Source organism: Xenopus tropicalis, chromosome 6 (assembly GCF_000004195.4).
Source record: "Xenopus tropicalis strain Nigerian chromosome 6, UCB_Xtro_10.0, whole genome shotgun sequence".
NCBI classification, from domain to species: Eukaryota; Metazoa; Chordata; class Amphibia; order Anura; family Pipidae; genus Xenopus; species Xenopus tropicalis.
The window spans coordinates 35,969,573-35,984,153 of record NC_030682.2 but is presented as its reverse complement, the minus strand read 5'-3'; the positions used below and the strand labels follow the sequence as shown (position 1 = coordinate 35,984,153).

General features: G+C 41.9%; 1 protein-coding gene across 1 annotated transcript; it reads right to left on the bottom strand.

Moving 5' to 3' along the window:
• Nucleotides 1–6,445: 6,445 nt before the first annotated feature.
• On the bottom strand, nucleotides 6,446–11,012 carry arl4a (ADP ribosylation factor like GTPase 4A). Its single transcript, NM_001006710.1, has 2 exons — nucleotides 10,944–11,012; nucleotides 6,446–9,136 (listed from the first exon to the last, which is right to left on the bottom strand). The coding sequence occupies exon 2, from the start codon at nucleotides 9,044–9,046 to the stop codon at nucleotides 8,444–8,446; it is 603 nt and encodes a 200-aa protein (NP_001006711.1). The 5' UTR covers nucleotides 9,047–9,136; nucleotides 10,944–11,012; the 3' UTR covers nucleotides 6,446–8,443.
• Nucleotides 11,013–14,581: the final 3,569 nt, after the last annotated feature.

The window sequence follows — 14,581 nt, the reverse complement described above, 5'->3', positions numbered from 1 at the left end:
TTCTCAACTCCACTAACTAATAAGCATGTTTTGCAAAGAATTATTTCATAACTAGGTTGCTACTACTTGTAAAAATCCCTATAATTTACATTTTTGTTAAGTCCTGAAGTAATGTTATACTTGCTTACAATAATAATATATATTATGCTTCAATTAGTCCTAGGGAGCAGGGCTTGTATCAGTCTGCACTTGTACCTGTTATGCTGGCCATACATGCACTGATATAATCTAACTAAACGTAGTTTTGTACAATTTTCAGACCATGTGTGGGCTCCAAATTACCGTCCCAATAATTTTCGTTCAGTGTCGATCGGTCGTTTAGTTGATCAGACAGGTTAGAAAATTTTGGTTGGATAACGATAAAATCTGCACCTGTATTGTGTATCTGACCATATCCTTGGGGATCCGCCACACACCATTCAGGGCTGAATTGGCAGGTAAGGAGGTAGAAACAATAGGATTTCTACCTCCTACCGATTCAGCGCTGAAGGGAGAATTTTGGTCAGGCGCCTTCTATGGCGTCCGATCAAAATTTTCAAACTGGTCCGATCGGTGAGTCGGCCGATATCAGCAGCTTCCTGCGATATCGGTCGACTCCCCGAGGTTTCGTACGATATTATCGGTGCGTGTATGGCCACCTTTACGTATGACTAATGTCTGCCAACTATTTCATGTTCAGAACATCCTCCGATTTGTTACTTTTAAGGCTTTATCCTACAATTTCAGTCTGAATGTTAGTTTTAGATTGTTGTTAAACCTACAATCGATATCCGAGCATTCGTCAGAAGAAGACTAAAATCTGAATGTGTATGGCCACCTTTATGCCTATGACAGGAGGAGATTAGTCACCACTCAATTAATCTCCTCTAGTGGTGGTGAATAACCTTCTTGAATGCTTTCCTACCAGCACGAATGTAAATCGCTGGTAAGAAAACGTATGTGTCAACTTGTCTTTCCAAAGTCACCTGAAGTTGTCTCATGAGGAATTTATTGGGAGGAAAACACAATGTGATTTTCGACAGTAGTAAAGCATTCGAGGAGATTAATCACAGAGCGGCTAATCTCCTCATCTGTCATTGGTGTAAATGTACTGCTGTTATGTATATCATAAATAAATCTTAGTTATATGGAAAATAAAACATGGTAACCTCCAGATCTGCCGTACTCAGCATTTAGAGTCAAGGTACAGGTTTTACACAGTAACAGAGATGTGGTTTGGGGGCTGATGCTTAAAACACAAGTGTAGGGGGAGTAGTTTTCCTTTCAAATCAGTTTTAAAATTGAAGGGTGCCATAATCATTTGGATACCAGGATTGTTAATGAGTTTATGTAATCTAAGATCTGAAACAGAAACTAAAACAGAGACTTATTTTTTACATTGTTACCTGTATTGCCAACTAGCCAATCAGCTTCTCCAGCACGTAACAACTAAGGGAATCTTTATAGTGACGATATTATTGCTGACATTCCAAGGAAGTCTTGACATGTACCTTAGCGTGCAGCCAAACTGTATCGTTCCACAGTGTTTTCTAAACTGGTGTTGACTTACATTCCTTTGTTTAGAACTGAGACCCTAGGGCTGTATATTCAGTCTCTGTATTGCAAATTAAGAAAATCTAGTTTTATTGGCCCATTCTCTCTCAATACTGTTGCATAAAGGGTTCAAAAGAGCCATAATCCTATAATGATGATCCCTAATGATGATCACCATCCTCTTGACATCTGACACTCAGGTCCACTTGTCCTGCTTAGCATTATTTGTTGCACAGAGAAGTGAACCAATTTTGAGCAACTGTCTTTATGAACATTCCACTTTCCATGTACGTTTTCCCACTTGATTTAATAGGACTGATTCTATGCTGCTTTGTAAATGCAACTTTCAATATAAGTTTCCAAAAAGCTGTAGTAAAAAAATCCAAAAAACAATGCCTCACCATGTTTAAACACACAACAAGGTCATAAGGAAAAAAATGCACTTTACTTTTAATTGAATAGTACAGAAAGTGTCTCAGCCCTGGCAAGCAATATAGCTGCACGCATTCATGTGTATACATGCAGAAATGCTCAGATTACTTATTGCACGCATGAAACCACTCTCTTATATTGTACTGTTTATTTCAGGGAAAATATAAGATATAACTAGAGTATATTTTTTCCTTTGTTACATAGTACATTTTGAATTCCATAGTCCTTGCAGGAAGAGCCTTGGTGAACAAAAGGTTCTTAAATGCCAACTGCTCCATATTCCACTAAAAGCAACACGTGTTCCCCTAAACGAAACACAGGTATGGGGTCAGTAATTCCGAAACCTGTCATCCAGAAAGCTCTGAATTACAGGAAGGTCACCAACCATAGACTCCATTCAAATTAAATATCTAAAATTATTTCCTTTTTCTCCATAAAAATAAAACAGTACTTTGTACTTGATCCTAACTAAATATAATTAATCTCTATTGGAGGCAAAACAATCCTAGTGGGTTTATTTAATATTTAAATATTTTTTTTAGAAGACTTAAGGTATGGAGATCATACGGAAAGACACCTTATCCAGAAAACCCCGGGTCCCAAGCATTCTGGACAACAGGTCCCATACCTCCATTGTCCAACATTGTTCTCAATCAATACTTTCTGGATAAAATAAATGTGCAAAGGGGTAGGAGAGTAGAAACCAGCAGGCTTAATATTCATATTATTCAGGCTTAATATTCATATACATTGAAAAAACAATGGAGAATGCCTGAGCCAGACCACTTTTTTTTAAAAAAGTTTTCAAAAACATAATAAAAAATAAAAATTCTGGTGATTGAAGGGAGGGGACTGGAAGCTAGAATAAAGATCTCTGGCACTATACTCAAATATCACACTAACTAAGATCACATTAACTGTATTTTTATATCATGGCACCAAGGGCATTATGTTCTATAGACTGTTTATAGTAGATTAAGTAGACTGTTTAATGCTAATTGCTGATTGGTTGCTGGAGGCAAGTGCAGTGGGCTGTTAAATCTATAACATAATGTCATAATGCTTAGGTTGAGTATGTTCCGCCACCTGAATTCCTTTTCTTTCTCTGAGCATGCAGAGTTCTATCACACTCTCATGGCAGCCTTGTTAGATAAACACAGGAGGTTTGCACCAAGCCCTTGAGCACTACAGCAATGTTAATTTGGAATTAGAATTTAAAGCATGCATGGTATGGAGAGAATAAATTGGAAATCCCAACTGCAGGTTACATTACACATAAGTGTGTTTTTTGCACTGAAGATCCATTTGGTGGAATTCAGGTTGTGGCATATCACAATGTAGATTCATCCTAATTAGCTCAATACACAGAATGAAACACACTAACTCAGAGACATGTAAACAGTTTTTCCCACTGCCTCCATTTGAAAAGGATAAAAAAGGGTATGTAAAATATCAACAAATTGATGCTAGCTGCACTCTTATAGGGTAAGGTATGGGACCAGTTATCCAGCATTCCCAGGACCTAGGGTTTGTTTTCTAAATAAGGGGTCTTTCTGTAATTTGGATCTCCATACCGTAAGTCTACTAAAAATCATTTAAACATTTATTAAAGCCAAAAAGATTATTTTGCCTCCAATAGTGATTGATTATATTGGTTAGGATCAAGTACAAAGTGCTGTTTTATTACATGGAATCATTTTTAGAAATTTGAAATATTTGATTAAAATTGAGTCTTTGGGAGACAGCCTTCCTTAAAGTCAGAGCTTTCTGGATAACAGGATTCCGGAAAACAGATCCCATACCTGTATATACCAATGACCAATGCAGTGGATTGATTTCATTCTGACTAAACTGTATCCACAATAGCAGAGACCACTGATAAACATAAAACAAAACTAGCCTTGATTGGTGTTTACTATGTCCAGTACTGCTGATGTCTCACATACTGGATACAGATCCATAAAGGCAGAAGGAACTCGATTCTCTATGGTGTTCAAATCAAGTGCATCACAATGCACTACCTTGTGGCTACTCATACTGACCTCATTTTTCCTGTTGGTCCTGTTTGACAGAGACTGACACTAAAGGCAGGCAAACACAGACCCACAGGGAATGAGGATAAGAATTTACATATGAGTTGTTGAGCTGTGGGAAGCGTATATAGCCAAATGGCAAACAAGTTAATCAAATGCAATGTACACTAACATGGAGACACACATGGTCTGAGAACCCTTGTCTGGACACTATGTAGACAAAAGTGTAAACACTGCCTTCCAATAGTCCCATATTGCCCCTGGCATTTAGGTTGTGGCCTACTAGAGTAGGGTATGGTTGCAGCAAGTGCTGTTAGACAGAATGATAAAGGTGGCCATACACGTGGAGATTTTAGTATTCTTCTGATGAACGTTCGGATATCGTTTGTATGTTTAATGCAAAGATTTAAAACTAACATTCAGACTGAAATTGTAGGATTAACGTCAGAGGATGTTCTGAACATACAATACATTGCCAGACAACAATCATACAAAGCAATGTTCCTGGAAATGTATTGTAGGTCACCCAAGGATATCGTCAGATACACGCACAGATTTTACCATTATCTGACCGGAACTGTCCGATTATTTAGTCCGATCAACTAAATGACAGATTGCCATGGTAAGAATATTATTGGGATGATAATTTGGAGCCCACACCAATTCATCAGTGTATGTATGGCCAGTTTAAGGGATCTGGGAAGAACAAAAACCCAAATTTTATGAGCAAAATAGGGCTAGTTCCATGGAATAGCAGAGGGTGATCAGCATCAAGGCAGCATATTGTGCTTTGTAACAATTATCATCATTATTTCCAGTATATACACAGTGGGGTTGTCCAATATGGAGACTTCCAACTGTTACTGAAGGCTATATATCAATCAGGGAAGCACAGTGGTTAGCATATTCTACATATTCTATGGGAGATAGCTCTTAGTACAAGTTGATCCAGGGACTGGTCCGATTGCCATCTTGGAGTCAGGAAGGAATTTTTTCCCCTCTGAGGCAAATTAGAGAGGTTTCAGATGGGGTTTTTTGCCTTCCTCTGGATCAACTTGTAGTTAGGCAGGTTAGGTATAGGCATTATGGTTGAACTTGATGGACGTATGTCTTTTTTCAACCCAACTTACTATGTTACTATGTTACATGGGTTGTCATATAGGCAGGTTAATTGGCTCATGATGAATTTTAACAGGGACTTTATGGTGTAATTTCCACTGGGGCAAGGAATGAATCATGAATAAACTCTGCCCAGTGCTGTGTAAATGCACCAGTGCTACATAAATAAGCAAGATACTAGGATTTAAGTGAACAACAACAGCAGCTTACCTTCTCACTATAAAAGATAAATACTATTACATATTTCTCTCCAACAGAACAATGATAAAAAAAATACTATACTGGTTATTATTGTGTGCACAAGTAAAGCTATAGAAATAAAAATATACATACACCTGACAATCCTTAACTTGGTTGATGTTTTAGGTGAAAATAAAAAGCATTTGATACAATCCCCCCTTAATCATTACAGTTATTTACTAACTTTCTTCTACAGGTCATGACTGAGGGCGGAACTAGAATAGGAAACATCTGGAATGGTTAGGGGAAAAATATGTTTATGGCTTAACTCACACAAAGTGGTGTCAGCCTCCAGCACAAGCTATAAATAACTTTCTGCACCCCTCCAGTCTAAAACGTGAATTATCTGAACATTACAACGTTCACTTACTCTGTACTTTATTCCCTGTAGGCCAAGTGAGAGCGTGTCAAGCAAGTGTGTTATCTATGGAAGCTATCAGAGAAGTAGTTGTTGGATAGAGTAGAAGTGTGGTTAGCATTACTACCTTGCAGTCAAAATTAGGTGAAAACCATCTCCCATAAATCCATTTTAGGCAACTAATTTCCTTTATTCTCTGCAATAATAAAACAGTACAATAAACTTAATAGTAACTAAGCTGAATAAAACCATATTGGTGGCAAAACAATCTTATTGGGTTTATTTAAAGTTAACCTTTTTTTTTTTTTTAAGCAGCCATGAAGAATAGTGATTAAAATAACAGAAAGACTTCTTATCTGGAAAACCCCAAGTCCCAAGCATTACAGATAATAGATCCTATACCTGAACTAGGGGTTCACCCTTTTAAAGAAAGACTTGATGGGGTCAAGCACTTCTCCTTATGTCAGCCCTCATAATAAAAGGTTATGCTTTGGGAATAGTTTAGATATTTCATCAAGTACAGTTAGGGTACAAAATATGCAAACCACACCTACATTAGGATGAAATCATTAAATGTTGCAACCCTGCTTATTTGACGTGATTTTACAAAGTTACCAATAGGGCTTGTGACTGAGCAAATAGGATACTGCATTTGTACAATTCAACTGCGCAATACAATACAAGCGGAAGGAGGAAAAACAAACACCACACCTTTTTCCTGGAGATTATTAGACTTGTTTATTGAATCTGAGGACAATATCCACATTTCTATAAATAGACATTTCTGAACCAGTGACTTGTATCACTAATGCAGCTACATAGAAATACACATAAAGATGCTCTGCTAGGAGCTATTCAAATAAACCCAAAATGATCAGTGTCTTACCCAGCTGTCCATTCATTCTTATAAAACAGTAAAGTGCAGTTTGTCATTGATAATAAAAATAATGAATGTGACAGCAGACATGCTAATAAAATGGATGTGCAAACAAACTAGCGGAAAAGGTAAAGGTAGCTTTAGACTGATGCTTTAAAGATGGTCAGGCTGTAGGAAACAAGGTTTCCAGTTTTTATATTCCCCACTGTTGTCAAATTCAATGCTGAAACTACAGGTGCTTGTTAGGGTAGCTTCGGTCAGAATTCAAGAAGGCAGGACTGCCTATGTGGTGGGTATAACTGACCCAAAAAGTTTCATCTATGGTCCTTAACTCCAAGCATTCAACAACTAGTAGATCTTTAGTAGATGGGGATTGTTCTTTAAAAAAAATCCCTGGAATTGTAAGCCAATAAAAAGGGAATGTATTAATCTATGCTGGAAAGTGAAAAGATCATACAAGATAAGCAAACAGTGCCTCATTGCTCCATTCAGAATGTACAACTACACAAAAGGTAGATACAAATATGCAGTCCGGGGCAAATATCACATTGGGCTGCTTGGCGGGTCCTGGGCAAACATCACACTGGGCTGCTTGGTCAGTACTTTGGTTATCACTCATGGAAGCATCTATCACAAGAATTGCGACTTCCAAGTGAAAAGAACCTACTATGCCAAGTGCTCTCCATTGCGAGAGAAGGGAGGTAGTTGTTATCACTGTTAGGTGACCACAATCAGTAACCTAGCAGGCTCCTATGCCAGTGACTAATTAAAGGGTCAGCTATCGACCCTGTCTGTAGTGTTCTCTCAGGAAACACATACATACACTTACTGCAGTTACAACAAACTAGCACGGCTTTAGTTTAGAGTATTAAATCCAGGGAGCAGAAAGGTTTTAATGAAATTAAAAAAAAAAAAAAATACTGCTATATTCGTATTACATTTATGAAATTCATAAAAATACCCCTGAAATAGGCCAAACAGAAATAGGGTCCTCAAAATAAGTCTCCGAGAATAAAATAACAGTGCTCCACCATGTAATTCAAGTGTAAAATTAAAATAAATCTAAGTAAAATACAGGAAGAGGGGTGGGTGAGAGAAGGGACTCATCTGGAATAGCACTATTAAACAAAACCATATTCTTTGTCAAGTGTGGGATAGTGTATGGTACCTTTTAATTGAATTAGAGATATTCTAAATGCAGCAATCCAGAGAACAAGATTAACCTAAATGCAACCCTGAAAAGGAACAGTTGAAACTCTAAAGATAATTTTGCCTGAAGGTAGCTTAATGAACCACCAATTAAATTGGACATAGTGAAAACAAATGCCTAGCACTCCCTGTGAGGTGACAGCATATTAAAAGGATGCTGAACATAATGAGGCTATATTCTTCTAACGTAAGAATTTTGTAATCGAGTATGAAAATTGTAACATTTGTGGCCACATTCACTACAGTTGAACTTGCAGCCTCTGTGTGGCTCCCTTGCAAATTGCACTGTTTCAAACGCACACCGATTGTTCATCCTTAAAAAAAGCAGTTCTTCTCGAAAAGGCACCCTCCGCTGTTTCAACACCCTGCACACATTCACAGTTTACACTCACAATGACTAGATTGCCTTTCAGCCTCTGACGTACATTAGGTTTCCTGGTGTTTACGAAAACTTGAGAGACACTGTGCTGCTGGATTGGCAGAGCTTCCAACAGAAGCCTGCCCAGCTGAAAATAAAGGCGCATGAATCTTAAACAGCATCACTCCAGGCTGCCCAGACATCTGATACAGACCCGAGTATGGCAAAATCTGACAGCAGAACTACTTGTCATACTAGAAAGCAATGCCTACAAAAAGGATAGTTCATCTTTTCTTCTTCTGTTGCCTGAGCATTTTCCGTCGCTTAATGATCATTTCGTATAGCTTTTCTATTCCCTCCCTCAGTCCATCTCCAATGATTGCACATGTCGCCTGAAGATGCCATGGAGTTGATGACCCAAACTCATTTAGTGCCAGTAACTTCTCAATTTCTGAGAGAGTCAGGGAGTTCCTCAAGTCCTGCTTGTTAGCAACAATTAAAACAGGGACTCCTTGGTTTTCCGAGATCTTGGTAATTTTATGCAGTTCGGTTTTGGCTTCCTCCATTCTTTCAGCGTCCACTGAGTCCACCACAAATACAATTCCATCTGTGCACCTTGTGTAAGATTTCCAAAGAGGCCTTAGTTTCTCCTGTCCACCAACATCCCAAAAGTGGAAAGTCACTGTTTTGGAGTTACCAAGTGATACTTTAATTTTCTCAGCATTAAATCCTTTGGTTGGAACTGTATTTACAAATTCATTAAACTGTAACCTGTATAACACTGTTGTCTTGCCAGCACAGTCCAAGCCCAAAATGGCAATGTGAAGAGCCTGAAACGGAGATAAGCCAGAGAGAATAGGAGTCTGTTCTGAAAGTCCATTTCCCATTTTTAAGTGTGAGTTGATCAGCCACAACACATGTAAAAGTAAATCCAAATGCCAACAAAATCCTCAGTTGGTCTTGGTGTAATGAGATACCTAGAACAAAAACAAAAAAAACACAAATTGAGTTTTACTTTTATTCAATAGCAAATGGTGAGTAGCACTATGAATTCTAGCAACTTATTTTAGCTGCAAGTGTTACAGCTGGAAACAAAATTCCTTTTTCTTTTCATTGAACTTTATGAGCCTGTTCACACTGTGGACTAAGTACCAGAGAACAAGTGAAATATATTCCTAACTGGACCTCAATGCATGACATTCCTGTGTTGATTAAATGTCAAGAAAGTTGTCCAACACACGCACAAAGCCCTTAAGATTGCAACCTGTTGCCTGCATGCTTGCAGGCACAAAGCGCAATTAACTACTTGTTTAAACAGGAGTGGCTATTGTAAAGGACCTGTCAGGGCATCATTATTGCACCCATGAGTCTGATCTGCCCACTGGAACTAATCTTAGCTTGGCACCCGTTCAGGGCTAGCACCAATTCCTAAACCACCGAATACAGACTGGCCTACTATGTTTTCCATAGGAAAATACTATTATTACCTAGTATCTGGAGAAGGGTGTATACATATAACATACGTACACACACACTCAAAATGATAGTTACATTGATGACTCAAAAGGAGACTTGTATATAAGACAAGTGTGAAGTTAGGCAAAATAAGTAGCTGCACTTTAACAAAAGACAGGGATATAAGGCATTTTATGAAGATGCAAGTCTGGTTATATTCCTATCAGAGGGTACAATAATGGACGTTGCAGGGCTAAAACATTCAAGGCTTAAATAACACAAGTTTCTCTGGTAACTGACTGGGGGCAATGCAGAAATAATATTGTCACTACAACAATGGATAGTACCTACAAATTCCTAATTTAGATCTGTCATATCCAATGCTTAAAAGGTACAGGGAAATAACTGTGTGATTTCAGAGTACAAGAACAAAAAGAGCCAAAGGGAGGAACACAGCCCTGCTGAACTACATACAGTGAGTACCAAGACAGAGCTTACATGCGTACAAGTCAGCCCTTCAGGGAAAGGGGTGTTGGCCTGTATTTACTTAAAACTGCAAGGCTTGCGTGCATAGAGATTAAGCAGAGCAAGAGGCAGACATCATATAAAATGTGATTGTTATTACTGGGCTGGATATTGTGCAGATCTGCTGAACTATAATCAGCTGGGGGCCACCTGTCCAATTTAACTGGAATATAAAGGTTCAAGATAATAGTTCCCAAGTCTTCAAAATATGAAACAAACACGCACAGACATAGTTACCAAAACATCACTGGAATCTGGGGCCATGCAATATACATGAGTATGAGTGCGACAGACGCATTAGTCGCTGCAAGACACATAGTATGCACTTTAGAAATGATCAGTGGCCATTCTGATACTCCATAAACACTGTACAATTACTAGAAGGTTACCCATCTGTCGTCTAGGGATCCCAGTGACACAGGGGGCCAGGGGAGTAATTGCCCTTACACCGGCCCTTGCACCTTCTAGCTTGCACCTACAGGCGGCGGTATCACTCCCAGCGATAAGGCCAAATGTAGCGCAGGATTAGCCCGGACCAACGGCGATTTGGCAGCGGGTAACCTTACAGTATGAATGGGTAGCCCGCACACAAGACATGCTAAATGGGTCTGGCCCGTCATGCCCCTACAACGCTCAATAGCCTTTGCTAGCCATAGGGACGCAGACGTTCTCCAATGCGCTAAGATCGGACACACGCCCGGCATACAGAGTGCTGGCGCTGCGGGGGTATCCCCTGTTTTTAATGGCCCTACTAGGGGTGCGCTTTAGGTATTTATCCTGTGTACCCCATTAAGTATTACACACCTCAAGTCTAGCCGCTTGGTGCCCTTCAGTGCGTGTCCGTGCCGTGCTGCAGTGTTATCCGCAGGGTACGCGCATCTGTACTGCTGCTGAGCCAGCTCCGAGCACTGAATACAAGCGCATTACCAGGCAAGTGACTGCCTTCCAAACCACGCCCTCCTCGCAACTCCGCTCCGGATTGGACAAGACGGTGCATTCCCTTGCATTCATTTCCCTATCCCGGATTGGGCAGCGCACTTGCCAGTCTCCTTTTGTAGCTCCGCCTCTCCCATTGGCGCCAAGTAACAGAGAGCCGAACTCCATGTATTAATTGTTTTTGCCGAGGTGGGGGAGCTACGGCTTTTATCTGCGGAGTCTGTAGGGGGTGTAGCGTGGTATATATAGTTATATCTGGGGAGGTGTAGGGGCGACACGACTCTTCAATAGTTATAGCTATTTATAATATATATAATTATATTATGTATAATGATAATAGCGGAAAAACCTGCAGTTCATGTTTGAGAAGAGATCAGCAGCTGACAATTTCAGGATAAATTAAATAGAATGTATTTCTAAGCAATTTCACACTATATGTTCAATCAATATTTTGAGTGGTTTCAAAGTTGTTTCTAAATGCAGTTTAAGACTAAAAGCAGTGTTTCTGTGGCTGGGTATATTGTCTCATGATTTCACTCCTGAAACGCTAGCAGACACTAACCCATAGGGGCTCATTTATCAAAGTACAATCGGCTCCGAATACAAAAAAATCGTATTCCGAGCTTTTGTACCTTGCGTATTTTCGCCGATTTTTTTCGTTGATTTGCACAACTTTTTCTTACTGTGCGTCAAAAATTACGCGACAAAATCACATTGTCGCAACGAGTACGAAAGTTTCGGATTCATTTAAGCTTCGGTATCGTGACTTTCCTTGGGCCAGGTTGGAGCTGCAGAGTGCCATTGAGCCCTATGGGAGACTTTCCTTGGGCCGGGTTGGAGCTGCAGAGTGCCATTGAGCCCTATGGGAGACTTTCCTTGGGCCGGGTTGGAGCTGCAGAGTGCCATTGAGCCCTATGGGAGACTTTCCTTGGGCCAGGTTGGAGCTGCAGAGTGCCATTGAGCCCTATGGGAGACTTTCCTTGGGCCGGGTTGGAGCTGCAGAGTGCCACTGAGCCCTATGGGAGACTTTCCTTGGGCCAGGTTGGAGCTGCAGATTGCCATTGAGTCCTTTGGGAGGCTTTCCTTGGGCCAGGTTGGAGCTGCAGAGTGCCATTGAGCCCTATGGGAGACTTTCCTTGGGCCAGGTTGGAGCTGCAGATTGCCATTGAGCCCTATGGGAGACTTTCCTTGGGCCGGGTTGGAGCTGCAGAGTGCCACTGAGCCCTATGGGAGACTTTCCTTGGGCCGGGTTGGAGCTGCAGAGTGCCACTGAGCCCTATGGGAGACTTTCCTTGGGCCAGGTTGGAGCTGCAGAGTGCCATTGAGCCCTATGGGAGACTTTCCTTGGGCCAGGTTGGAGCTGCAGAGTGCCATTGAGCCCTATGGGAGACTTTCCTTGGGCCAGGTTGGAGCTGCAGAGTGCCATTGAGCCCTATGGGAGACTTTCCTTGGGCCAGGTTGGAGCTGCAGAGTGCCGTTGAGTCCTTTGGGAGGCTTTCCTTGGGCCAGGTTGGAGCTGCAGAGTGCCGTTGAGCCCTATGGGAGACTTTCCTTGGGCCAGGTTGGAGCTGCAGATTGCCATTGAGCCCTATGGGAGACTTTCCTTGGGCCGGGTTGGAGCTGCAGAGTGCCACTGAGCCCTATGGGAGACTTTCCTTGGGCCAGGTTGGAGCTGCAGAGTGCCATTGAGCCCTATGGGAGACTTTCCTTGGGCCAGGTTGGAGCTGCAGAGTGCCATTGAGCCCTATGGGAGACTTTCCTTGGGCCAGGTTGGAGCTGCAGAGTGCCATTGAGCCCTATGGGAGACTTTCCTTGGGCCAGGTTGGAGCTGCAGAGTGCCATTGAGCCCTATGGGAGACTTTCCTTGGGCCGGGTTGGAGCTGCAGAGTGCCACTGAGCCCTATGGGAGACTTTCCTTGGGCCAGGTTGGAGCTGCAGAGTGCCACTGAGCCCTATGGGAGACTTTCCTTGGGCCAGGTTGGAGCTGCAGAGTGCCATTGAGCCCTATGGGAGACTTTCCTTGGGCCAGGTTGGAGCTGCAGATTGCCATTGAGTCCTTTGGGAGGCTTTCCTTGGGCCAGGTTGGAGCTGCAGAGTGCCATTGAGCCCTATGGGAGACTTTCCTTGGGCCAGGTTGGAGCTGCAGATTGCCATTGAGCCCTATGGGAGACTTTCCTTGGGCCGGGTTGGAGCTGCAGAGTGCCACTGAGCCCTATGGGAGACTTTCCTTGGGCCAGGTTGGAGCTGCAGAGTGCCATTGAGCCCTATGGGAGACTTTCCTTGGGCCAGGTTGGAGCTGCAGAGTGCCATTGAGCCCTATGGGAGACTTTCCTTGGGCCAGGTTGGAGCTGCAGAGTGCCATTGAGCCCTATGGGAGACTTTCCTTGGGCCAGGTTGGAGCTGCAGAGTGCCATTGAGCCCTATGGGAGACTTTCCTTGGGCCAGGTTGGAGCTGCAGAGTGCCATTGAGCCCTATGGGAGACTTTCCTTGGGCCGGGTTGGAGCTGCAGAGTGCCATTGAGCCCTATGGGAGACTTTCCTTGGGCCGGGTTGGAGCTGCAGAGTGCCATTGAGCCCTATGGGAGACTTTCCTTGGGCCAGGTTGGAGCTGCAGAGTGCCATTGAGCCCTATGGGAGACTTTCCTTGGGCCGGGTTGGAGCTGCAGAGTGCCATTGAGTCCTATGGGAGGCTTCCAGAATCATGCACAGAAGGATCATAGAAAGGTTTTCCCGCCATTTACGATCGTTGCGTTTTTGATCATTTTGTGATTTTCGGATCGCCAATACGATATTATTGTGACTAATACGATTTTTCCGTAAGCCTTTTCATGACATTTGCGATCATCAGAAATTATCGCATCTAATCCGAATTTTACCCATTTCATTTTCGTACTTTGATGAATCAGCCCCATAAACTATAGTAGAACTGACTTTTGCACTTTTAATGAATGCATTTTGACATGTTGCTTAGAATATTTCACGTATTTGCATTGACCTCTGGGGGCACTGCTTTACTGGTGTTGTTGGAGAATGACAGGCAGGTCTGGACTAGGATGCAAAATAGGCCCTGGCATTTCAAATACACAGAGGCCAAACTGCCCTCCGCTAGCCCAATATATAGTGACTGTCTATGGCATCTCACAGCAGCCCCCCTAGCATTTGCCAGAACCCACAGATTTCCAATCTAGGCCTGATGACAGTTGATAAAGTTACGGAGGCTCTTGCACTGCCCTTGTATATAAAGGCTACATTGTGCTTTTCCCAGTGTACTTATGAGCATTGACCAACCCCAATTACTATATATTCCCCTGGCCAATATTGGGCTAATTAGCCCCTTTTAGAGAACTAAGTTAATCACTACAGGAGTGTGGCTCCGTCTGCTTGGAAGTCTCCGCTGAGCTATTGACTGTGATACAATCACACTTTTTTATTTTGTCAAAAGGCTGGTACTAAGAAGGGGCTTATATAGATCACTGGGTTGGACACCAGATTAATATAAAGAATTC